This window comes from Teleopsis dalmanni, chromosome 1 (genome assembly GCF_002237135.1).
Source record: "Teleopsis dalmanni isolate 2A chromosome 1, ASM223713v2, whole genome shotgun sequence".
Classification (NCBI taxonomy): domain Eukaryota; kingdom Metazoa; phylum Arthropoda; class Insecta; order Diptera; family Diopsidae; genus Teleopsis; species Teleopsis dalmanni.
This window is the reverse complement of record NC_051846.1, coordinates 183,512,319-183,539,344: the sequence shown is the minus strand read 5'-3', so window position 1 is coordinate 183,539,344 and position 27,026 is coordinate 183,512,319. Positions and strand designations below refer to the sequence as shown.

General features: G+C 30.8%; 1 protein-coding gene across 3 annotated transcripts; it reads left to right on the top strand.

Moving 5' to 3' along the window:
* Window positions 1-22,349: 22,349 nt before the first annotated feature.
* LOC119670631 lies at window positions 22,350-26,284 on the top strand. Of its 3 annotated transcripts, XM_038080965.1 has the most exons (8): window positions 22,350-22,373; window positions 23,087-23,150; window positions 23,213-23,293; window positions 24,949-25,069; window positions 25,125-25,329; window positions 25,395-25,757; window positions 25,847-25,971; window positions 26,003-26,284. In XM_038080965.1, exons 5-7 carry the CDS (start codon window positions 25,129-25,131, stop codon window positions 25,937-25,939), a joined length of 657 nt encoding a protein of 218 aa, XP_037936893.1. In that variant the 5' UTR covers window positions 22,350-22,373; window positions 23,087-23,150; window positions 23,213-23,293; window positions 24,949-25,069; window positions 25,125-25,128; the 3' UTR covers window positions 25,940-25,971; window positions 26,003-26,284. The 3 variants fall into 3 exon arrangements, with proteins under 3 accessions (XP_037936893.1, XP_037936892.1, XP_037936894.1); XM_038080964.1 differs by having other exon boundaries at window positions 25,847-26,284; XM_038080966.1 differs by lacking the exon at window positions 22,350-22,373 and adding an exon at window positions 22,998-23,018 and having other exon boundaries at window positions 25,847-26,284.
* Window positions 26,285-27,026: the final 742 nt, after the last annotated feature.

Sequence of the window (27,026 nt, the reverse complement as noted above, 5' to 3'; positions counted from 1 at the left end):
GGCAAAAGTGATTCTTCTTGAATCTCTAGGCTGCTGTCATTTTTGGTGTTTACACTGGTTGCTAAATTGATGTAACTATATAACTATAGATAGATTATATATTACGCATAAGAATAATCTTCTTAAGAGAAGAATAAGAATAATGTTCTTAAAAGAAGAATGAGAATAATATTATTATAAGAAAATTAAGAATAATATTTTTATAAGAAGAGTAAGAGTAATATTCTTATAAGAAGAACAAGAATAATATTTTTAAAAGAAAAATAAAAATAATATAATAGTATAATATAATAATAATAATATTCTTAATAATAATATGATTAAAAGAAGAATAAGAATAATATTCTTAAAAGAAGAACGAGTATAATATTCTTAAAAGAAGAATGAGAATAATATTTTTATAAGAAGAATAACAACAATATGCTTATAAGAATAATATTATTATAAGAAGAACAAGCATAATATTCGTATAAGAATATGAATAAATATAATAATATTCCTTGCCTAAGATAAGAGAAATTAATGTATTAAATATATATATAGTCCTTGTTATAATTATTTTCATGAAATATACAATATAAAATTAGAAAATAATTACTGAAGAATAAGATTAAAATTCTTATAAGAAGAACAATAATAATAATCCTTTCCTAAGATAAGAGTAATATATTAATGTATTAAATATATTATGATCTTTGTTATAATTATTTTAATGAAATATATAATATAAAATTAGAAAATAATTACTGAAGAATAAGATTAAAATTCTTATAACAAGAACAATAATAATAATCCTTTCCTAAGATAAGAGTAATATATTAATTTATTAAATATATTATGATCTTTGTTATAATTATTTTAATAAAATATATTACATAGAATTAGAAAACAATTACTGAAGGTATTACTGGAAAAATAGCAAGTAGACTCAATCATTTTCTGTAATACCTATTTTAATATATTCCTTTGAAGAATACTTCCTTCATAATCTATTTTAATTCATTTCACTAAATTTAAAAAGGATAACAAAATAATTATTCACATTAACAAAAAATAGTAATATCCTTTTATTACAAACAAAAAAAAAACAGAACCTGATTACCTAGAAATGCTTGAAATTTACCTTCACACCTATTTTAATATATTGTAGTGAAACGCACTTTTCACATTTTCACAGTAAATTGCACATTTGCACCTAAAATGCATTAGCTTCGTTCAGCTCCCGCACATGCAAATCGTGCCACACTTCCGTTTGTTCCAATTTGCAATGCACAAACTACGACGCCATGTGAGATTGGAATGCGTGCTTCCTTCCGGTTTTATGTTTTATACTTTTAGTTGAAATTAAAAAAAATTTTTGTTGTTGTTGTTGCTGTTGCTGTTATTGTTATTATCCTTGTTTCATGCTGTGCGATTTTACATAATAAACTTGAATTGTTTGAGTGTACAGTACGGAAAGTCAAAGGTGCACAACTCCAACTGAATCGGTGCCAACACAAATTCTGTTTTTGTTCCAAGCTAACATTTTTATAATTTGAAAATTTTTCCTGTTTATATATTTTTCTATATACATATATATATTTTTTTTTTCATATTATCCTATATTTTTTTTTATTTTTTTTGTTAATTTTTATTCCTGTTTATTTGTTAATGTAACTAAATTGCTGTATAACTGGGCAAAATAAACAGTCGAAACCAGTACCAGTACCAGCACCAGCACAGCGCAGTACGTCGGAGTACGTATCTCACCATAAAATTTAGTACGTGAAGCTAGTTGAGCCAAGGCGTGTTTGAAATTGTGCTGGAACTACTACTCCCGGCAGCCGGAAGTATGTTCTGTTAAGCTTCCGACAGTGTGTGCGCTACAGTGTGCGATTGTGTGTGTTCAGTGTGTGCGCTACAGCGTGCGATTGTGTGTGTTCAGTGTGTGCGTATAAGCGTCCAAACTTCCTCCTTTTCAACGTTTTTTCCACAATACACAATAACGCAAACACACTGTAAAACTATAAAGCTACGACTTAAACAAGGATTTTCACAGATTAAAATTAATTGCTCAAATGTTACAATTATGAAAGCGAAACTTTCCTAATCCTTTTCCACATGTAAACAAAACTGAAGGATATATATTTTAGTAAATTTCTGTACAAAAGTTTTCATTGTTGTTTGTTACTTAACTTTTCGAAGGAAAACACTTGCTGTTGTTGTTTTCTTTTTGTTGTTGGAATTTTAAATTTCTTAATGCGGTTATAATCGCAGCTGAAGAAAGATATTATTATAAGCAAAGCAGAGAATAATAAATAAATAATTATTAAGCGAAAAAATAACTTCTTCTTTTTCAAATGCAATATATATTCCATTAGGAATATATGCCGGGCTTTAAAGTATATTTCTATAAAATTATCTAAGTAACTTCTTATCAGAATTCAACGGAACTCTTCAGCGGATCATCTAAATGCACACTAACATTACTCAGTCAAAGTGTTTTCGAGACTAAGTCGTGCTTGATCAAGCAAACAAGAAAATATTGAAAAATTTCTTAAAAAAATTTTTATTTAAAATGAAAAATTTTGTTAATCGTATTTGATTCTAAGAAATCGTCCAGGTTCTAATGCTGCATCCACGATTTTCTAATGTCGTATATCAAATGTGGTTAATAATCCTCTCAACCTTACTAAAGCAGCAGTCGATAGTGGTGTACGTCTTCATCCTCAAACTCCAATTTCAAATATGTTTTTCGCTGAAGCATTGTTATCCTTTTTCACGTCATCATTATCTAAACACTGAAACCGTTAAAAGCTATTGATATTACGACAAATCTGACACAGTTCATTGGTCATGAGTCAGTCATACTACTGACTCATTGGTCATGAGTCAGTAGTACTATCTGAACTAACACCGTTGTTAGTTACAGAGATGTTTTTTTTGTTTTTTTGAAGACGACTTCTCGAGTTCTCGTTCTTAAGATAATTGAAATTCCGACGGGAGTTCTGTGGGGAATTTAAACGCTCATTATGAATATCTCCGTGATATACTTATATATGTAGATCTGATTGCTCAAATTTTGAATGTTGTTATAAATATTCTCTTCTTGAGGCAGACTGCTTGAGCTTTTGTCCCTACTGCAGTTTTAGTTGGAATTTAAGCATTCATTATGAATATCTCTGTGACATAATGTATATATAGATCATCTGTTCGATACCAAACCATGAAATTTTGCTTTTATTTTTGACTGTTGTTGTAGATAGGATAGTGTTTTCATCTTGTGAGAAAGATTGCTTGAGTTTTCGATTTTATGAACGATGGAACTCCGATGGCAATTTTGGTTGGAATGTAATCGTTCATTATGAGTGTCTCTGTGATATGATAATTATATAAATTAAACGATACCAAACTATAAAATTAGGCTTTTATTTTTGAGTTTTTTTCTAGATAGTGTTTTTGTCTTGAGGAAGACTATTTGGGTTTTCGATGTTGGAACAGACGAAGAACGATAGAACTTCGATGGTAGTTTTTTATGGAACTTAAGCATTCGTTATGTGTGTGATATATTTTGAGTGATGTTAAATATTTGTAAAATATATTCATCAAAATAAAAGCGTTAGTAACTTTACTATTTATTTATTTTTTTTTTCTGTTTTGATTTATTAATTCAATAGTTCAATTCTCGAGAAATATATTGAGGTACTGCATGTTATTATTATTGTATAATTCTTACTTTAACTAGTAGGGTTAGAGTATAACTAAAAAGTAACATAAATTTTAGCAATTAATTTGGAATCGAAATTACTTTGGAACTAAAATTGTGTCTAAACTAATTAAACAAAAACTAAAACTTATTTGTTCTGTCTGACAAAATGAACGATGCAATAAATACTCACACAGACTGCATCAAATGAAATAAAAACTAAATATTTAATAATTATAATTTTATTTCCTTGTGCCTTTGGCTGCTCCTGGCAACATCATTGCATCCACAAACTTGCACTTGTCTGCCATTTTATTTGTCAACATATTGGATAGTTGAGTTTAAGTGCTACTCCTGCCACTGTTGGTGTTGGATGGAGCTGCGCCAGCCACAAAAACTGCTGCACAGCCATTTATAATGGAAACTAAACTCCGTTGTCGGTTATTTATTTAATGTTTTTTAATTTTTCCAAAGTCATTTATTGCTGGTGCTGACTGCTGCGACGTCTAACAATGCCGCCGCCCGGAATGGCGTTATACGATGTTTGCCGGCGGTTAAGGTTATACGTTGTTTTCTCATTTGAAACTTGAAGTTTTTGAAGTTTCGCGCCAAACTCAGCGCCAATAAAAATGCCGAACAAAAAGAAAAATAGCCGTAAAAAGAAGAAAAGGTGGTAAAAAATCATTCATTATCGGTGTTTGCTTCATGCCAGGAATTGAATTGTTGCTTCAATCGCATAAACCCATACCAAAAACTTGGATAACTTGGTCTGTCTGTTTGTTTATTTGTCGGTTTGTCTGTACTACCAGCCATTATGACAAGTGATAAAATTGCTTCTTCTCTACAGCATATCCTACTCCCTTTATATTTCCTTTTATATATATTTTCTTTATTTCCGTTTGGGTTTTTTTTTCTTTATTTGTTAAAGCTTTCCTGATTGCTTTGAGTTGTGAATTGTTTTGTGGCGCGGCATTTAAAAGTTGTTGCTCCTGGCGCAGTGCTGCTATCTTTCACAAATATAATTTCAGCAATTAAAACTAACGATGGCTTAATAAGTGCAATGATGTTGGCAACTAGAAAGTTGCTCCTATCATAAAAGTGTTACCGAAACGAACCTTTAACTGGCAAATGCTACACAGCAATTTAGCATTTAAAATAGTTGACGGCTTGCTACAAATATCAAGGAACTGCAAATGGGAGAGGCAAGGATCTGCTCGAAGGTGCCTGCAACCAAAACGGCAGAAATGCGACAATGATGAAGTTGCTACTTGACATTGAAGCGCAGATAACTTTTGTAAGTTTAATTAAAGTGCAAAATTGTTTGAATTTGAATTTTGTATCTCGAATAAAATGAAATTAAATTAAGTTCACTTGCGTCTTTGTTGTTGTAATACAGACAATTAGCTTGTTTAACAATATTTGCCTGAATCCATTGTTATTTTCTAATTTCTTTGAATGAAAACCATTGTTCTTCGCAATTCACAACAATTCACAATTCAATAATTAGTTAGGAATTAATTATTTATTATTAATAATAAATGAAGTGCATTATCTTATTTGCATATCATTAGTGATACTTAATAGAAGCTTAAAATAGTAGAATTAAAAACACAAACAATTTGAAAATAGAAGAAAAGGATGGAATCGTGGTTTTGAAACCACACCCGCAAAGGAATTGTGCATTGTCAATGAAGATCCTTAAGCACTCAATTGCGCGTTGAAAGTCAATAAAAATGTTAATTTTGTACAAATAATACTGCAAAGTATAGAAGTACAGCACTTCCTGTGCACTCACACATTCAAGTCAATACGCACACATGCGAATGAACAATAAATTAACGTTTAATAGGAACATTTAACTTCATAAATAATTTCAGGCGTCACTCCTTAAAAACATGCAATATCCTTCCTAATGACTTTAGTTTGGTGTACAAAGGAATGAAGTTTCTGTTTAACTTAGAAGTACTAAAATACAATTAAATAATGACAGTGTATTCTATTAATAGGACATTACGTGATGCAAGTTATTTCATTTATTAATTATTTGGATTGAAAGGACAGTTTCGACTCAAATAAAATGCATTTTTTATTAGTAAGTTCTTATAAAAATTATGTGTTTGAATGTATACCAGTTTATTTGAGAAAATAAATTAAAATTTATTAATTTCAGTAGTTTATAAACACTTAAAAAGTTGATTTTACTTTGCATTTAAAGTAAAACAACACTGACAGCAGAAATTATTCTGTGAAGTATAGATGGATGACTGAAGTAATATCGTATATTTCTGATTTAAATATATTCTTTAATCTAACATGTTTTTGATGTAGTTAGACTCTGATATTTTTTGGGTCACATCATTCAGTTGGAATTTAGTAAATAAATATAGCTATTTTATGGGTTCTAATGACAGGCATCAGGATACTCCTTTAAGGAAGCTGGCCTCCATTGTTCAGAAGAGTCGAATATGCGGATCCTAGCCTCCGTAAAGGTTATGTAAATAAAAGTTACTTACAAGCATCCTATATAACAATCTAGTATCTTTATATTGTTCATAAAGCTGTATATTTGTCTCAACATGTACGAGTATTTCAGAAAATTGCTTTAAAGTATAAATTTTTTTATTTCCATTTTTAAACAAAATCCAAAAATCTTAACAAGTTGATAAGACAAAAGAATTTTCCATACGGAAACAAATCTAAATTCAAGATTTTTAATATCATCAGATTATAAAAGACTTAGGAAAATACAAACAATTATACTAGGATATAGATAACGATTCAAAAAGTAATATTTCATTTGTGGTATTAATTTTACTTATTATGCAACGAGGCAGTTGCAAACTCAATTTCTCGGGAATAACATTGAATCTTTGAAATTATAGTTAAGAATAAGAAAGAACAGAGTATTAGCTCCCGTTTGAGCAGAGCACCGCGACCATAATTGATCTTTTGTGCTACAACAGACCCTAACTGAACAAAAGACATTCCGCCTTTCGAATGAAGGCCAAAATGTCGGTTGTTGAGGACCTCCTAATGTCGGAAGGTACTAGCAATTCCCGACCCAGTGATCTCTTCCTGGCCCAGATTAATTATAGTTACTATGGGTAAGTTTCTTTTTTATTTGGTTTAATAAACCCAGTTTCAGCGAGAAGCAATACTTCTTTTTAAATAACTCTGCTTCATGAGAGCCACCTCCAGTCACACACATTAAGTTCGGTTAGTACTTTCACAGCTTCCTTCCTCCAACTCCTTCTCCTTGCTTCAAATACTTTTTTGACTTGATTCTTCATTCTCATGATTTTATCTTCCATCAATCATGCATTCTCACGACTTAATCCTTCATCAAACCTCCATTCTTACAACTTAATCAAACTATCAAAGCTGCTGTATTTTTATTCCATGAATAATGTCAACACATATACAACTCAGTTTATCCGAAATGAAAGTTGCGTCCAACTTGCAAAAGACCAAAAAAGTACTTTTATCAAGAACTTTCTTTCTTATACTCTTGTTTCATTGTTCTGTGATGTCACAACATATAGAAGTGCGGGAAAGATGACCGACTTATAGAGCATATGTTTGTTGATCAAGAGCGTGCTCTAATTCCCATTTATCCACGAAATCTATAGTAGTACCTATTAGTAGTGACATATAGAGCATACTTTTCGTTGGTCCCAATAATAAAACTCTGCTGAGACCAAAGTAACACTTATTTGCAAAGGTGATCCTTTATCTGATCTTGTGGCTGACATTATTGTTCCTTATTGTTCACCAGAAACCATTTTAGTGTTCAAGTGACGTACATTTTTGGCGGAGTTGTTATATACTTACATATACATAACCAAAATATTTTTATAGTTCATTGGCATGAACTTCTTAAAATATATATATAAATAATATTTATATGAAAAATATTAAAATATATTCTTTATAGTCTTTTAAATAAACACATAAAATTAATCGTCTGCAGAATATTTTTGCTTATTGTCAATACCGCAAATATTTTAGTCATAACCATAAAAAACAGAGCAATAATTTTTCTTTTATTTTTGTTTTTTTGTTTGTTTTTAATATAAATTTATTCAAATTTAAGGCAACAACAATAAACAAACAATGTCGACTAAAACGTTAAAAATCATTTAACAAAAATATTCAAACACAGTGCAAAAATATATAAAAAATCCCCACGTGTCGTAGCCGCAGTTGGAGCATTAACGCCGTCATTACCGCAACGGCTGGGCTGGGCTGGGACGGTTTGCCGCGACTTACTTCGTTGCACGGTTTTAACAATTTCCTGCCTCAACTTTGTGTGCTATTTTATTTTATGTTGATAATTTTATTTTTATATTTGTTTTATTACTTTTTATTTTTCAGTTTTCAGTTTTCTTTTGTATTTTTTATTTTGTATTTTGCATTTTTTATGTGTAACTGCTGCACGTCAAAATGTTAGTGTATAACATTTTATGTGCGGAAGTTGTATACGTAATGGAGAAAATTTTACTTCCGCTCAATCTTTTTCATGGCATTGAATACTCAAACTGCCTAATATAAGTACTAAATGGCTTACTTTACAAGTGACTGAATGTAGGGTGCGTTTACTGCAAAACACTTTTTTGCTGCATATTTTTAGGCTTAAAAAAAATTGTTCTCTAAGTAATTAGTAATTTGATAAAATTAAAATTTTTAAACTGTTTTTAAAATATTTTTAAAAATTATTACTATCTTAAAAAAAAAATGAAACTCAATTCGTTTAACTTTAAATGTCTTTTGTCTGCCTTTATTCCGCCTTGCATTTTATCGCTTTAGATTTGTCTGCAAGTCCTCGTACATTTTTAATGCCATCTCTTAATACATCGTGGCAACCTGTCAGGATTAACAAAAGATCAGCTGACTAATGTTGTTGCTATTTCTGCTTATCCATCGCCTACTTTTGTTCTCCGTCACTTTCTGTTATATTTTTTTTATTTGCTTAGATAATAAAACAAACTAAATTCAAGGCACTTTATGGACTGAGGTTTAGAAATTTTCTTTATTAGATTTTTACGTGTACTTTTATGGAGAGCATAATGCGAATATGTGTGTACATCTATTAGTGCTGTTAGAATTCTTATTTTTTATTTTATTTTTTTTTGTTGTCTGCGTTTCCTGCTAACATTGGCAAGCAGTAAAAGCAAAGCACCGGAAGCGCAGATTATTATAAAAATAAAAATACGAGACAATTTAAGCACAACGCATCATAACACATTATTTTCCTGCTTATTTTTTATTGTTGGTGTTATTGCCTTCACTATCCCGCCACTCACTCTACATCCCGTCCAAATCTAGTATTTGATATTTGTATTTGTTTTATTGTTGTTGTTGGTGTTGGTGTTAGAGTTTTGCGAAGCTAAGGATTTTTTGCCGCTTTTACTGTCATGGTGAAAAGCTTTTTTACTCCAGAGGCATTTTCTTTGAAATTGCTTCCCTCTACAATATTAACTTGTACATATTTTATTTTGCTTTACTCTGTTATGCTCCTTGCTCCTTGGTCCTTAGTCCTTGGTCCTTGTTACTTGTCTTATATTAATTTAACCTACACATTTTTATTGTGCTTTATGAACTCAAAGCAGAGATTAAAAATATTTATTGCGATTGCATTCAGTCTGAATTAAAATTCAAACTGAAATGTTTAAGTTGTGCTTAAGATAAAAGGTTTGATAAATTACTTTAATGAATAATAAAGTAAATTGCTCATTTCAAAGGAGATTTATAAAATCTCGAGAAGAAGGGTTAAATTTATAAAATAAAAATATTATATATAGTAATTGTATGTTTATATATAAATTTACTTGTGAATTGATAGAAAGGATAAAGTTAAAAAATTTTGTATTTAAGACAAATATATTAATTTTCAGATAAGAGCATATTTATTTGCTTATTCGTAGTTATTGCGAAATTTTTCTACTTGTCTTGAAAAATATATTATATTCCTATATATTAACCATGTGAAAAAAATGAAAGAAATTAATAATTAAGTTATATTAGTTATACTGAGTTTATTTGCAATTTGTAAAACTACTGTTTAATAAATTTTAACTAGATACATTGGAATAATCGAACGTCATACAGATATTTTACCAATCTCTCGATAATTCCTAGTTAATTATAATCAATATTATCATTACTTTCATTATGACATATAAAATGTTTTAGCGTCTATTGCACAGCTTTACGGAACACTAATTTTTTTAATTTAAAATTAAATATTAAACCAATATCAAAAAAAATTGCAAAAACAATTAAGATGTTCGAATTTATTTCGAATCGATTTCGAATTATTAATATTCATAATGACATATAAAGTGTATTACTTTTTATCGTACAGCAAATTTTCAGAACACTAATTTTTTTGATTTAAAAATAAAACAATACAAAAAAGATTTTTGAAAGTAATTGAAATATTCGAATTTATTTCGAACATGCTTTTCGATATTCTTTTCTCCTTGGTGAGGAGCGAGTCCTATTTAACGCTTTTATTAATCTTTGGGTTACATCATTCAGTTAGAAAACTGTACATGGAATGAATGTAAATGAATACAATTATTCTACCCAGGCCTCTTTAACACTTCTGTTAATCTTTGGGTTACACCATCCAATTAGAAAACTCTACATTAAATGAGGGTAAATGGATATAGTTATTCTACCCACGTATATTGGGTTTTAACCACAGCCACTATAACACTCCCTTTATTAGTCAATCTAACCGAAGCTGTGGCTCCTGACACCCGTGGTACCAGATTTCCATCTCCGGTTGTGTGTCACAAGAGAGACAGTTCCTTATAGCTCTTTTTCGGTGTGTTGAGCGGTTTTTGGTAGACAAACTCAACGAGGATATAGACTTGGTCGTTTTTGGAAAGTGGTTCTTTAGGACCGTTGATATAACCTAACATAGTGTAACTAAATATTATGTTTTCTTTATTTATTGTCAATTTCTTAATTAATTCTTATTCAGAGAATCTAAGCTAACATTCATTGATTAAAACCTTACTTATTAATTTGATGTTAGTTTAGAATTTCTATACTACAATTATTATAGATTCTAACAAGAAGTCTATAGATTTTAACACATTATATATTGTTAGATCATCCACAGGAAAAATGCACGACCGTTCAGTGTCATATACTTTATTAGAAAGAATGATATATATAGGAAACAAAACAATATAATAACATATAAATGCACAGAGTTGTATTCTTTACTATTTTATCTGATAAGTCCGAGTTGTACTTTTTGGTATGTTTTATACCAAAATATGTTGTCTTTATTTCTTACCTATTTCACATTATACTTTTCATTAAGAGGATCCAAGTTAACACTCATAATATATAAAAACTTTTATACTACCATAATTTCAAATCCTAATAAAAAGTTTATTTTATTTTCTTTATCATCTGTTTCTCATTATACTTTCTATTAAGAATATCTAAGTTAGCATCCGTTGTGTATAAAACCTTACTTATTTATTTGGTATTAGTTTACAATTTGCATACTACAATAATTATGGATTCTACTAAAAAGTATATTTGTGATACAATATATTTTTCAACATTTTAATTCGTTATCCTTGAGATATCATCTTGTGTCCTGTGTCCTTTAGCAAATATTTACATTATTTTTGCTATGATGGAAAAATTGTGTACACACGTACAAGAGCAAAGCATGCACCAACACACTGGGACACTGAAGTGGAAGCTATGCTAATGCTAATTTGCCAATTTATGATAAGCAGGTGAAGCTGTTTGTCAACACTACCAAGTGGCTACCCACTCGACCATGGAACTTGTGGTAATTTACATTATGAACTTTGAATATTTCATTGTTTGCATAGGAAAAGGACACTTATACTAATGCAAATTTACACAGCCACACAAGCAGACACACAAACATTTGCCTGACAAACTTATATTAGATAAAATGGAATACAATGGAGTGTGTCTCTGTTTGTAGATTGACTATCGATGCTGGGACATAAACCAAACCATCATGAACCCTACAGGCATCTTTGGCTAAATGAAACTAAACTTGCTAAACTGAACTAAAACGAGTGGACCATGGAATGTGAATTGTTAATTTTGTTTATTGACGATTGACGTGTAGGTGATAAGCAACTTTGTGATGGCTTCAGACGTGTGCTGCTGATGGTTAATGGCTGCATAAATATTAGTAAAGATATTAAGCTTATAATAAAGTAACTGTGGTAGAGGACAGGACACGATGTATGAGAATGTATAGGAAGCAGCGCATCATGTTGTCCTCAACGTCACTGCATGGCTATAAATGTATAAATTGTATTTTTATGATTTACGGGTAAGTTGGGTTTAGGTTAAAGATCAAAGTGAAAACTATGGGATTATGTTGCTTGGTAATTAACTAATTTGTCGAAGTACGTTTCGAAAATTTTTATGGGTTTGTTTGTACAGCAGTAGAGTCCCAAAAGGGTATTAGAATTAAAAGCAAATTTAACCAAAATTTGTAACTTTAGTAGCGCAGGAGCGCAGGGGTGCAGGAGTGCAGGAGTGTGTATGAATAGAGCACAGAAGGATATGCTTGGTTATATGAGACTATTTAAATTCTTTTTCTTTTTTCTTCATGTATGTTTGATATAAAAGTATAGTTTGTAAATGTTTATTTAGTGAAAATTCCATTGGCATTTAATGACCATAAAACACATGAGTTAATTTTATGCTTCGAAGATTTTCGCATCAAACGAAATATTCTAAGATAGTGAAAGTTTTATTCCTACGCAAATAAAATACTTCATTATTAGGTTTTTAAAAACCATTAAAGGATTTCTTATGCTATATGTATGTTTATTTTATGTAAATAAAAACTTAAGTTTCATAATTAAGGAAAACAAAAAAAAAAAAAATAAAAAACTATTTTTATGAAAATCAAATCGTCCTCACATTGGCATATAATTTCCTTGCTTCTTGCCACTTCTTTCCACTTCGTCGCGCTAATGTTGCGGTTATATTCTGCCTTTTGGCTGGCTTGAAACTCAATCCTTTCGTGAAAAGTCTTTGGCAACGTTTAAGTCATTTTCCTGTCGTCTCGAATTTTTTCCTCTCGTTTTTCTTACTGTTTTCTCGCTTGGCACACAACAACTTTTGTCAACTTTTGTACTTGGCTTCCCATTACACATCCTCTTCCTGCTGCCGCTGCCATCAACGCTGCCACCATCGCTGCTACCAACGCTGCTGCTATTACCACTGCCGCCGCTTTTGCTTTTGCTTTTGGCTGAAATGCGTTCACAGTGGTAATTTGCTGTAAAGTGTCTTCTGATTAATTTAAATTACAGAATTGTGACAATTAATTCCATACACTTTATGTCTATGTGGAGTGTCTGTGTAAGATGTGAAGGCATGCGGCTTCTGCGTATGTGTGTGTGTGCGCCAATCCATACATCCTGCCTCATATAAGCACTCGTGCATATATGCATATTTATCTGTTGTTACTGTTGTTTACTAGCGTATGTTGCGTGCGTATGTGTGTGTGTATGTGTGTGTATTTGCCAGCTTGTGGTTGTTTAAATGTGGTATAAATTAAAATTGATATCAAAGTCCTTTTTCACATTTTAATTACACACTTCCTCCTGGCAATTTCGGTAGTTTTGTTGTCGGCTTTTGAGTGTTAATGGAAGCGAAAGCCAATAAGGTAAAATTCATTCATTTATTCTCATTAGATTTCACAAATAAAATTTCTGTTTATTTATTTGATTTTATATTGGTTTGAAGATTTTATTGCTGCTTTCATTTGAAATGATATCTTTGTACTTTAAATACATTTTAAAATAAAAAAACCATTTGACATTAAAATAAAATTAATTAATTTAATTAAAAACAGGATTTATAGTAAGCAGCTTCTATAATATCTGAAATTTTAATAGTGTTTAAATGGAAAAATAAATATTATTCGATATGAATAAGATACATCTTACAGTAAGGATGGCATATCTTCTTCTTCTTTTTCTTCTTGTTCTTGAGTTAGTGCCATTATGCACTTTTACTCTATAATGGCTGGGGGGCTTATCACTACCCCACACTAGGCTTTAACTAGGCAAAGAAATCATATAATTTGTTTGTCTTTTAGTTGATGACGGACCTTAAATCAGCATATCTTCCTGAGAATCCAGAAGTGGACTTGAGGATTGTTAGGGCGGGATTAAGTAGCGTATCAACTTTAGTGAATAATTTTAGAGCTCTGTCTCTGATATATTTTTTCACCGAGTTGATCTAATATACCATGGAATCGTAAACAGTCTTCTTAAAGCCAGGTTTTGAGCTATCTGTAATTGCTTTAAGGTAGTATTTGAGGCTTTGCTACATGTAACACATATCTTAAAACTGTAAGATGAACTCTAACGTGCTAAGTAGGTATACGATAGAAAAACGCAGCACTTAAAATATAACAATCTGAAATTTTAATGGAGTTTAAATGTAAATATTATTGGTTATCAATAAGATACATTGATGTCAGTAGGAATGGTTCAAGTTCATGTTGAGTCTATACCGAGTTAGTGCATCTGGGCATTTCTAATCTTTGATAGTTGGGGAGTTTCTGCAGAGGCCCACCTTCTCACTGACTAATTGTGGTATTCCTCAAAAGCTTTGTGATTATTTGATAAAAGATCTAAGATCTGCATACCTTCCCGTGCGGCTAGAGATTACTCTGAGATTAGATACTGCTACGTAGCCTGTCGGTTTTCGCATTTTATGATCGGGTGTAATGATGTATGAGCGGATGTAAGTTAAACTAGAACATGCTAACTTGGTATACGAAACAGGATTTATAGTGTGTGAGGATTTATAGTAGCTCTAATATTATACCGATCTAAAATTTTAATTATGTTTTAACTTGGTGTACGAAAAGGGGTTTATAATGTGTAAGGATTTATAGCAGCTCTAATAATATAACAATCAAAAATTTTAATTGTATTGATATTTTAATTACATTATTTGATGTCAATAAGAGACATCTTATAGTTGAGATGGTATATATAATATCTAAAAGACTTAAGTTATTTAATAAGGCACAATTTCGTATACTTAAAGTTGCCTCAATGAAGGAGGAGCTGGAGAAGCTTATTAATGAATTTTAAGATAAGACAGAACATGCTAATTGGGTATACGTCCCCTTCCCTCACTAAAGAAGAAGATGGAGTGGATATTTGTAGTTTGGGATGAAAATACTCAGAAGCGCTAGGTAAAAGCAGCTGTAATATAATAACAATATACGGATGGTTACCTCACTGAAGGAGTAGCTGGAGCAGTGTTTATAATAGATTGTTTATAGCAGAGTGTTTATAGTTCGTGGTTGAAATACTCAAAAACATTAAGTGAAACCACAACTATAGAGTAACCTTAAATATTTTGCTTAAATATACATGTTATCTTATTGTTAATCTTAATAAGATAGATTTTAAAGTTGCGATATGAAATTTTGAACCAACGAAATAAACAAGAACAAGCTTACTTGGTATGCCGACGATTATCTGACTAAACAAAGAGCTGGAAAAAAAATAAATAAAATATAAAAACGATAAATAAGCGATAAATAATGAATGAAGAAAAAACTCTTCAATAAGAGTTTCATACTACAATTTATAAAGTGAATTGAACATGGAGAGATACTGTTAGTCCATGAGAGTTTTATATGTGCCTGTTCTAGATGTGATGACTTCTCACACATCACACAGTAATCATTCTTATGATGTTTTTCTCCTGAGTTGTCAACTTTACACCAACTTTATCACAATAGTGATTGCTTGATTGGATAGTGGAGTAATTTTGTGCAGTAATTTTTGACTATCTTCTGCACACCCCAACAGTGTTGTTTAGTGGCATGTTCAATGGGGCTAGGGGCTAAATTGTCCACATTTGCAATATAATCTACCGATAATACATTGCAGGAACTCTGCTAGATATATTGAAGTATATCTCTCACACATTATCGCTGTCTTCACATTATCTATTTTATTCTACATTCTTGTAAGGATGTAAAATACATGACCTTCCACTGGATAGATGTCTGCGAACTGAGAGCTATGACACTTCCCGTCATATAATGTTGGACTCTTGTGTAATATAGCAATGCCCTTAATTGTAAGTAGTTGGCTAGACTTCATATCCAGTATTTCAATGCTTAGCGGTTTATGCTTAATTCAAAGAGTTAATGGTATTTTATTTGGCGAAGATATGTGGTTCGGGTTTAGTTTACAAGGCGCCCATCGCCATATGGTTATTTTAATTTTGTTTAAGTAATATTCGTTTCAGAGAAATATACTTATTATATATACTTAATATACTTATTATTATTATTAGATATGAATTCCTTCAGTGTCTTCTAATCTTTTTTTTTGTATTTTCAAATACAAAATAGTGTTAAAATATAAAAATTTTTATTAATAAAGTGCCAGGAAAATTTTATTTAATTATTTTCTTTATTTTCTTTAAGTGTCTTAAACATTTTTAAATTGACTGAGTTAAAAATGTTTTAAAAAATTACGGAAAAAGGCATTAATTATTTTTTTAATGTAATTAATTTTTGACTCTTTCAGTGAAATACATTTTTATGCTCTTACAAGCGTAAACCTACGAAGAAAAAAAAAACTTTTTTTTTGTTTTCTTAAATTTTGTGAAACGTAAAATTTTTATCAACTGCAGGCATCGAAATTATTCAGAGAAAACCAAATTTAACGGGCTTAAGCCCGTAAGACGACGCACCCACTTCCGTTTCCAGTGGTTGTAAATTGGGAGCAAAATATTAAGACGAAAGGAACGCACTGCTAAGCGATTAGCGCTGTAATAAATTATGAAAGAAATGCGAGATGACTGCGAACGAATTTTTCATAAATTTCATTCCCTTTTTCCTTTTTGCTTTTTGCTTTTTGTGGAGTGCAGTATTTATGCCATATTTTCAAGGAATTAAGTATTTAAAATACAAGAATAAGTACAAGAATTGGACGGATGAGAATGAGAATAAGACCGTACAAGGCATTTTGAATGGAGGAACGAGTAAAATATCTACGCAGACAAACGCAATCTGAAATGATAAAAATCTCAACTTATAAAAAGTCATGAGCAATATTTTCTTGTTTTTTTGTTCTATAAGAAATTCTTTTATTTCTTGTATTCTTTCATGGAAATCTTAAGAAAAGACACGAATCAAAATTATTCTGTTAGCCAGGATTCTGCACTGCAAGTCCTGCTGTTGAATAGACGGCGCGCATTAAAAACAACGATTGAGAAAAGGCGAATACCACAAAAAGTGGATTATGCGGGTTGAAAATGTTTGTGTTGTTTATTTGGAGGGATAAGCATGGGACGAATGGTTGGGGTGCCATCAACCTAACTGGACACTTTGTGTAAATTAAAGCCATCAATCATAATGTTACGCTTTGGCGGGAGCACATTTCGGCATGGCTCGCATGAAGAAAAGCTCAGAAGAATTCCGCTACTTTTTTACTTGTTGTTTGTTAGAGGCGTTGGTATCCCAATCGAATGGGTCATCTGTGTTTTTTTAGTGGGTGTAATCGCGTGTAAGCAACATTTTTCATTTTTTTTTCTTGTTGTCTTGTGACGGCGTATGAAGCAAAGCGACAAAAGTGGTAAATGGTAGCGTTTTTATGCTAGAAAATTGATTTATTTTGTTTGAAGACTTAAAACTTTTGCGGACAGCCCAGCTCGTACGAAGTTTTTCGTCTTATGGTATGGGCGGAGGTATGGATGAAGGTAAAATGTTTTTTATTTCATTATTTTAGTTGCATATTTACTTATTGGAAAGTTTTTTGCTAAGTGAGTTGTTGATTTTAGTTCTGCTTTATATATTTTTAGCGACGTAAGGAAATTTTCTTTGGAGTGAGAGTCTTAGTAATAGATGTTTTCTATAAAATTAGATGAGCCAAAAAAATGTTTTATAACAATATGTTATATCATGTGAGAAAATGTAACTTTTTATTTATTCTAAATTCATTTTGTTTTCATTAATCAACATCAATTTCATGACATTTATTTTTTCGTTTCATTTATACTTGATGCAAGGATCTGACAGAAGAAGGGTATTCTCCAATAGAGAGTTTAAACATTTTTATAATCCATTTAGTAGAACTCTACAATGCTAAATTGAATTTTGAAGTTCTATATCATAAAAATAGCTCATTGGAATAACAGTACTTAACCATTCTACTCTTTTATATAAATTTAAAAAATTATTATTATATGATAAAGGCATATAACACATAAATTAACTTCTAAAAAGATAAGGAAACCAAACAGATATAGTCAAATAGATATTTTTCTTAACAATATATTTAAAATAAACACAAGAAAATGAAATATTCCTCAGAAGAGATTCTAACAAATTTAATCAGGTTATAACAGAAGATATGATTGGAAGATATGTATATTTTGAAAGAGTTGAAAACTATGTCAACACGTTACTGCATCGTTTGAGGATTATTGTGACTATTTGGAAGATATATACAAAAATAATGTCTAAAATAGTTCATATAGAAATGTATAAGTGATGAAGAAGGCAACCTAAACAAAATGGAAGAATATGAATAAAGTTCTATCGCATGATATTGTGCAATATATGAAGCATTGATTATAAACATTAGTCCTCGAAGATTAAAAGTTTTAAGATATACCATAAGAAGTGAGTGAGGAATAATATTGAGATAAGAGTGCACCAAGAGTGGAGTTAAATGAAATCATAACATCTCGTAAGCTTTCCTATTACCAAAAATGAAGAAAATTAAATTATTCCAATAAACCTCTAATATTATTATGGAGGTTTAGCATATTTCGCTGTTTTATCTCACTCATCGATTCATCTATATCGAAAAAATATTGTAAACGAGATTTCAGATATTCTCTTCGATTCCGTAATCTTAAAGTAATTCGTTGCTTAATAGCTTTCCGTCTTTTATTTATTAGGAAGAAACTTTCTCTATATGTCATATGGTACGACTATTAAGGACAGTTAATTGGTCCTTATTGATTCTTCTATTCTTAACGTTTAACAAATTGAAGCTTTGTGCGTCCATATGTCTACTAAATTGTTCAATGGTACACACAAATCTCATCCTAACCTATTTATGGGTAAGTCACTTTTGAAAGATATAATCCTTAGATTTACATTCACTCACTTAACTTATTTGTGGGTTAGTCACTGTTGAAAGATATAGTCCTGAGATTTACATAAACTCACTTCCACTGCATAGCTTATTACTTCATCTCTTCATGATATATCACACTTTTCGTTCTTATTTCTCACTAATTAATCCATTTGTTATAGTAGACTGATTGTACTTTTAATCTATTGGTTCTCTCAAGTCTACCGAAGAAAGATAAATAATCACACTTTGTATTTGAATTTTCTTTCATTTAACCCTTTTATCATGGTATCATTTGTAGTACGTTTAATCTATTGGACCACTAAGACTACGAAGAAAGACAACTGATTTTACTTTTTATTGGCATTTCTTATAATTTAAACCTTTTATTATGGATGGAGGGTTGCGTTTTCAATCTAAATATTTCTTGCAGCAAACCCACAATGAAACACGATTCATTCGACTTTTCATTCGTATACCTTATCACTTAACCTATTTATCATGACTTTATCATAAAAGGCTCGTTGTACTTTTAATCTATTGAAACCTCATGAACCCCACGAAGAAAGAAAACTGCTAGGATATAGCCATGTGCAGTTAGGTATCTTTAATTAATCCATTTTTTTTCTTAAAGTATACAATTATTGAAGCTTTAAATTTTTTACAGTTTATATATGTCTCACGCTATTCAAATTGTGTTAACGTCGTACTGATAGGGCAAAAATCCTAAAACTTGATATGGGTTATCTTAACCTAATTTTCACTATTCTTTTAGGTATAGTGCATGGCTTTTTGGCTAATCCCACGAAACCATTTCATACCTTTCATTTTAATTTCTCTCAACGTAGTTCCTTCAAATTAAGAACTTGGTGTTATTTTCAGCACGTTGGCCTACCTACTTGACAATGGGTTATAAAGAACAATTATAACAGATATGGTATAAAAGCAAAAAAAATATATTAGCTAAGTATATTATTTTCAAAGCATTGATAAGTGAACAATTTTTTTTCCAAAGTGGAATTTAAGAAAAATAATTAAAATTGCCCAACTTTTACTCCAATAATGTGAGATCTATTACAATCAAAGTACTTTTAAATTCTATTTAAAGCTTAGTGGTGCTTTGAATAAATTTTCCATGGAATGTTTACTCCATTGCACTTCTGTTGCATTATCAATGGTGTATTATGGCTGAAGTGTACATTATACACAAAAGTCTACAAGTTTTAATGTATTTACAGGTGAGCGTGAAATATTTCAATTTCCGTTTTACGACGAGCTCAACACTCGCATTTGCTGGCATGAATTTTTAATATGAAACAGCGGAGCGCACGATGGACTGATGAGGTTTTCCTCAACAATGTAACATTGAACTTAAACAAAAATATGCAATTTCCGGTTCAGCCAACTAACAATGAGCAGTACAAAGTGTGGTTAAAAAAATTATAGTTAGTAGCTCCAGAGAGTAGCACTTTGGTCATGCCAATAATTGAACTTCCTGTCTGGTTATAATATATTTAGATTTTTTTTTTAGACTTTAGTTGGAAGAACTGGAAGAAATAAATGTTAAAATAAAATAATATGAAGACATTCACCCAAAAGGTCACACTAAGATTAAAGTTCACATTGCAATTACGATAATAAGTAGTGATTAATTCAAAAATGCAGTCTTACCGATTTCACTTTTACAATACCGATTTCAATGTATAATTTGCAAGGCATATTTAAGCACTTCAAGTGCAATCTGAATTCTAAAGCCGTTTCCAATAATTCCCTTTCAACCAAAACTTATCGCAGTAGAACAGAAACTTTCCTACTCAAATGCAAATGACTTGGCATTGCACAAATAAATTGCAGTGACTTTCTGCAACACCACACAGTGCACACCTGACAAAAGGAGTAAAAGTGTGCTGCCTGGCTGGGTTTAGTGTGCCGTGTTCCGTGTTCCCTGCAGCAAGATAAATTCTTCATTATCAAGTGTTGAATTGTTGTAATTGAAAAGCACTAGCAACTGGGGAGAGGATGGAAGGAATGGGAAAGGCATTGTATTTGATCAGTCAGTTCAGAAGTCAGAAGTGTACCTTCACTCTGGCGTTGTGCATCAGACTCGTTGTACATCGATGCGATTTCTGTTGCAAATTTGTTACAATTATTATCCTTTCAAGAGGCAAATTAAAGTGTGCACTGAGTATAATAATCGTAATGGAAAAATCAGTAGGAAATCATCATTTTCCTTCTTACTTAGGATGAAGTCGGAAGTATGAAAATTGCTAAAAATTTGAGTAATGCTTTTTAAGATAAAATACAATATCAGAAGTTATAAATATTACTAAAATTTGAGTAATTTTGGGTACAAAAATAATATAAGTAGGGATTGTTAAGTTATGATTAAGTTTTAATACAAAATTTTAAATCAAAATACTAAGAAACACCTGCTCAATGGATGCGAAGAAAACTGTACTCTAACTCATGTATCAGTGTTCATCATTGAATAGGAGAAAATTCAAAATCTGTGACGCTCCGCTATTTGCTTATATGACAGAGTTTGCGTTCTTTTAAATAAATGACATATTCAATATAATCAATTTATTAGATTGGTTTCTTTTCACTTGAATGGAGGAATCACTCATTCTTAAAAGTATGACGTTCTTGTTTTATACGTTTCAGACCTCTATCTTTATGGTGATCTTTCAAGTCTAGCTTACGTACGCTGTCCCATCCATCAGCAAGCACAGTCCGTGTGAAAGGGGTTACAGTATTCCCTAGGTAATGCATGCTTTTCGTTAGAGGAGACTAAACTCTCGGCACCATCCGACACTGTTTCGAGTGTAAATGGTAGTGAGTAAGTTTTTAGTTGAGGTTGTTAAGAACACCGTGGTGTTAAGCCATCAAAGCAGATTTTTACGTAAATCACTGGTTACGTCATGTTATGTCTCATCCATCACAATTGGCTAAAAAGGAAAGGCTCGAAGAAAAGACATGAATACACCTGTTGTGTCTATGTCGAGATTTGTCTAAAACCAGGCTTTGATATTGGGTGCACAATTCATTAACACACTCGACGACATTTCCAGTATAAGCATCAGAAATACTACATCCATGCTATATATAGGTATGACATTGATAGATAAAAATTCGTTCATTTATTTTGAAAGGCATTTATTGACACGTCTCTAACTAATAGAGCTTCTAATCGACCTCTAATTGACCGATCTTTAAATAACGTTAAAAAAACTTAATTATCGAGTTAGCTTTGAAATTGTTATTTAATTTGTAAAAATAGTTTATTACAAATTCTGATTGTCAAAAAAAATATTATTAAATTATTATATATTTCTTTGGGTGTTATTATTCCCTTCATTTAATGTGAGTTAAAATATTATTTAAAAAAGTTAACCTAATGAAGTTTTGAAAGTGATACAAAAAATTTATTAAATTATATTATAATTTTATTTTTCCTAGATAAATTTCCAAAAAATTCTTTAAAGTACTATAGTGGATTAGTTTAGATATATATATGTGTAAGATTTAAGCAGGTAAGTTACGTTTATAGAGGTTTTTATGATTTGCTATTCTCAACTTTTTATTAAAATTAAGTACAGGCTTACTGACTTGTTTAGTAAGTTCGCAGAATATATATAAAAAAGAATAAATATTAGTAGTAAAAATGACTAAGAATTATTTTCTACAACTTTAAGACATTTTTTTCCAAGTCCAAGTTATGGATCTTATTCTGTAGCAGTTATTCGGTTATTACCTTTTCATTCCAAAAAAAGGTTTTAAATTTTTTCATTGGTTTTTGGTATTGATGCCATTTATGGCATTCTTCCTGTGTTTACTAGTGAGATTCTATTAAAAAAGCGTCAAAATTTTAATTGAATCAGAAATAAAAAGATGGCGCTTCGGGAACTTATTGAACAACCCAGCAAAAAAGAATCGTATTTAAGCGTCGGCGAAGTCAAGCATAACGTTTGTACTTTTAATTACTATCGATAAATCCTATCTAGTCATCAATCAATTTTTAAATATTTTACTTTATTAAGCTTTTCAAAAATGTATTCAATAAGTATTCTAAATTTTTTAGTTAGTTTTAAATTTAATGGTAAAAAAAAATACAGAACATTTTAAAATATTTTTATTAAATATTTAATATTTTGCAAAATTAAAAAAGATAAGAGAGGGTATGAAATGCAACTATCTATTAAATTCATCTTCTTTAATATATACATTCATTTTGATATTATTTTAGTTTTGGATTATATATTTTATACCGACTTTTATCAAAAATCCTGTACAACATTAAATCTGCGCAGGTAAGTTCTTTCTCTTTAAATAAGTCGTTGGTAATTGAAATTAAATTTTCTTTGATCTCAAGTTTGTTGGAAGTTGCTGCTATACAGAGATATATTTTCGATAATTGTTCTTTAAATTGCTATTGAGGATATTGGGATTAACAGTAAGTAGAATCATTAAGTACTTATAGAATTTGAATTATAAGACCTGAGCTACACCTTCATATTTCTTGACAATTTAATACATTTTCGATAATTATTCTTTAAATTGCTTTCGATGATATTAGGAGTAACACTAAGTAGAATCTTCAATAACTGAAAGAACTTTAAATACCAGTATTAAGTCTGTATCTACAAATTTTTGACAATATCGTTGAATCCAATCTCATGCCCAACGGACGATTGGGCTATACAGAAATACATTTTCGATAATTATTCTTTAAATTGCTTTCGGTGATATTGGGAGTAACACTAAGTAGAATCTTCAATAACTGAAAGAACTTGAAATACCAGAATTAAGTCTAAATCTTCAAGTTGTTGACAATTTTTTTGGATCCAGTCTCAAGGTCAACGCACGGTTAAGCACACTTAGTGCCCAGAGGACGACTCTGACTTTAGTCTAACATGTTCAATATAATAACCAACGACTGTTGCTTAATCCGTGTTATGGAAATAAATAGGTGCAACTACACTTCTAATATTTCTATCTGTTGTAGCCAGCGTCTATCGCTTAAACATGAGTTAGGCATCAATTTTTACTTGATGTGCCAATTTTAAAGAGTTAAAGAGTTGATTTGTGGATTTTCTTCACAAATTTTCCCATCTTCTCAAAGAATTGATTTGTAGTTTTTCATAGTAGTAGTATTTAGATAAATTTTTATCTAAAAGTGAACAGCAATTAGTTTTTCGAATTTTCTTATATTAATTTAATACATTAAAGTTTATTAAGAAAACTAGGTATTGACAATAGAGTAATCGAAGTCATTACCCAACTGCTGGTTGATAGGACAATCGCAGGGGGAACGCTAGTAACTAAGAAGGTTAATAGGGGGATCCACAAGGAGGAGTACTTTCTCCCCTCTTATGGCTAACTGCAGTTAACGATTTTCCTGTTGATCTAGATAGCGCAGGTTGTCAGGTTGTCGGGTGCTAAATGTTTGAAAGAAGATGGTCAACAGTAACCAACTGCATAAAAACCAAGGAATTTTGGCCAAAAATAAGTAAAAAAAAGATCGGGGAAATTAATCAACCTATCCCGAGCAAATTTATCCAGGATAATGGGAATTATTACGGGACACTGCCCGTTGGGAGGCAATGCCGTGAGGCTCAACATCAGGACCTCCTTACATTGTAGACATTGTATGGAGGATGATGAAGAGGAATCACCAACACGCCTTCTGCTACAGTGTCCTGCCTTAGCAAGACATAGACTATCCTATTTAGGGTCGCACTTTTTCTATTCACTAAGAGAGCTAGATTCTATTTCCATAGCTCGTGTCAATGGCTTTGTAGCCAATACCAGGAGGTTATAGGGACAGGTGTCAAATTCTTTAGGCTATCACAATGGACCTCATGGTCTAAGTGGGTCTTCGGACGGCCCCAGTAACCTAACCTAACCTAACCTAATACATTAAAAATATATAGGTTTTATTTTACCTAAAATCGGAACCAAATATACAAAGTGTGGAATATAATCTACAAAGTCATTTTAGTAATCCACTAATGGATTTCAAATACGTCATATATACCCCTAATATAAAATGCATTTTGTTATATACATAATATATGCCTTCTAATAATATTTTTTTTTATTTATTAGTCTTGAGTCTATTCCACAGTACCCAAGCTTATACAGATTTTGACTGAGCTTAGGAGAACAGTTGTTTCTTCCAAGAGTGTAATGTTGTACTGTTAACAATAAATAAATCCTAATTTTAAGAGTAAGTAGAATTATATAAACTTTAAAGAACTCTCAAAAATCTAAGATTTATTTAGTAAAATGGCACGTTGTAAGAAAGAAAGGAAGAAAAAATGTGCACGTCCTGGACCGATTACAAACAATCCTTTTTTCAACTTCTTACGCGAAATGCGAAAAAATGGATGCACGACTGATATAATTGAGACTGCCAAGTGTGGTGCCAAATTGTGGAGTAAATTATCCGAGGCTGAGAAGAAGAAATACTGTAGTGAGAACATAAAGGTTTGAGATTTTTTATGTTTTTTTAACACGATAAAAATAAAATATATTCAATATATAAATCACAGAAAAAGAATGCTCAATCTAGTTGTCAAAAACCAGTAAAGAAGCTCAGCTGTGTACAGAAACGACCAAAAAAACGTAAAAATCCTTGTGTAAAACCGAAGAAGAAACCTTCGGCTTGTGCACCAAAGAAGAAGCCAACGAAATTAACATGTCGTCTATCATCGGCACCACGTAAATGCAATGTAAGGAAGAAGAAGAAGAATAAATGCATGAAGATAGGACCTCCAACAAGCAATCCATACTTAAACTACTTACGCTACTTCAAGCAACGTAACTGTGGTTTAAAACCGCGAGAGGTCGTAAAAAGGGCGGCACGTTGCTGGTGCCGTCTTCCACCAGATAAGAAACGTAAATATAAGCTCCAAGTAAGTGGTTTGAAGAAAAATTGTTATCCTTTAAAATAATTAAAAAATGTAATAATATTATGAATAACAATGTGATATTAATTATTTAGGCATGTAAAGTTACAACAAGTGCTCGTCGCAAGGCTACAAAATTGTGTCGTAGCGTTCTTGCGGGTGCTCGTTCTAAAGGACGTAAATGTTAGGTAAATGAAATAATGAAAAATCGTAAAGAAAAGGAAAAAGATATATAAAAAAGTAATTGTGAACAAAATGGACAATACAGAAAAAAATGTTATCCTTTACCCTTATCCCTCCATTACGGATTGGTATTAATAAATAGCATAACCTACTTCCACAAAGAATATCATCCATTATAGTGATAAAAGTCTCTTATTCTAGTTTAAAATTATAATCTGTTAATATCAGAGAGAAAAACATATCAAAATCAAGACAAGAACAGTATACTGTTATATTGTTCTGATATAAATTTGCCGTGAACTCTCTAAATCTTTGAATAATAAACAAAATTATTAAACTAGTATAACTAACTACTATCGTTTTATTAATTTAGCTTATAAAGTAAATGAAATAAATTTTTCAAAGTATAGACGGAACGGTTTACTTCGACCCATTTGTCAGGGAACATTTTCATGGTACAAGAAATGGAAGAAACACTTGTAAAAGAGAAAGGGGAGGGTGTCTAATGTTATTATAGTGCTATGCTATTTTAATATTAAATGAGATGAAAATGGTCGAAAAAAATTTAGTTTGCAACACAACATTCAGTCAGACAACTCGCATATAAAAAAAGTGGTTCAGATAAAGAGCATGTAGTCAGGGGATCTTAAAACTCAAACGTTCTTCGGAATTGAATTGAAAGATTGTGTATACACATATAAACATTTTTTATTATTTGTGTTTAATAAGTTTACGTTTTTTCAATTACTTATCTGAAAGCTTTTTTTACATTTAAATTTTGGCTACGGTCCTAACATAGTTGTTTGCGAATCATATCATATTAATGTCTTCAATAACCAACTATACAAATATGACATTATGAGACATTTTTGAATTTTGTATGGTTAAAATATCTTAAAGAAAATACCATTAATGTTGCAGAATAAATAAATAAGTTTTTGCGAAAACTCATTACTATTAAAAAAAACTTCGTATTAAAAATAAGAATCAATCAAAACTGTATTTTACTAAATTATTTTATATAAGTAAGTGGAGACAGATTCCATCAAGAGTAAGAGTAACTGATATGGTAATAAACTGGAAGGATAGCGT

Coding starts and splice junctions, on each gene's coding strand:
- LOC119670631 (XM_038080965.1), top strand. CDS start 25,129: ATGGCACGTTGTAAGAAAGAAAGGAAGAAAAAATGTGCACGTCCTGGA. Junction 25,330..25,394: donor ACTGTAGTGAGAACATAAAG/GTTTGAGATTTT, acceptor TATAAATCACAG/AAAAAGAATGCTCAATCTAG. Junction 25,758..25,846: donor AACGTAAATATAAGCTCCAA/GTAAGTGGTTTG, acceptor TTAATTATTTAG/GCATGTAAAGTTACAACAAG.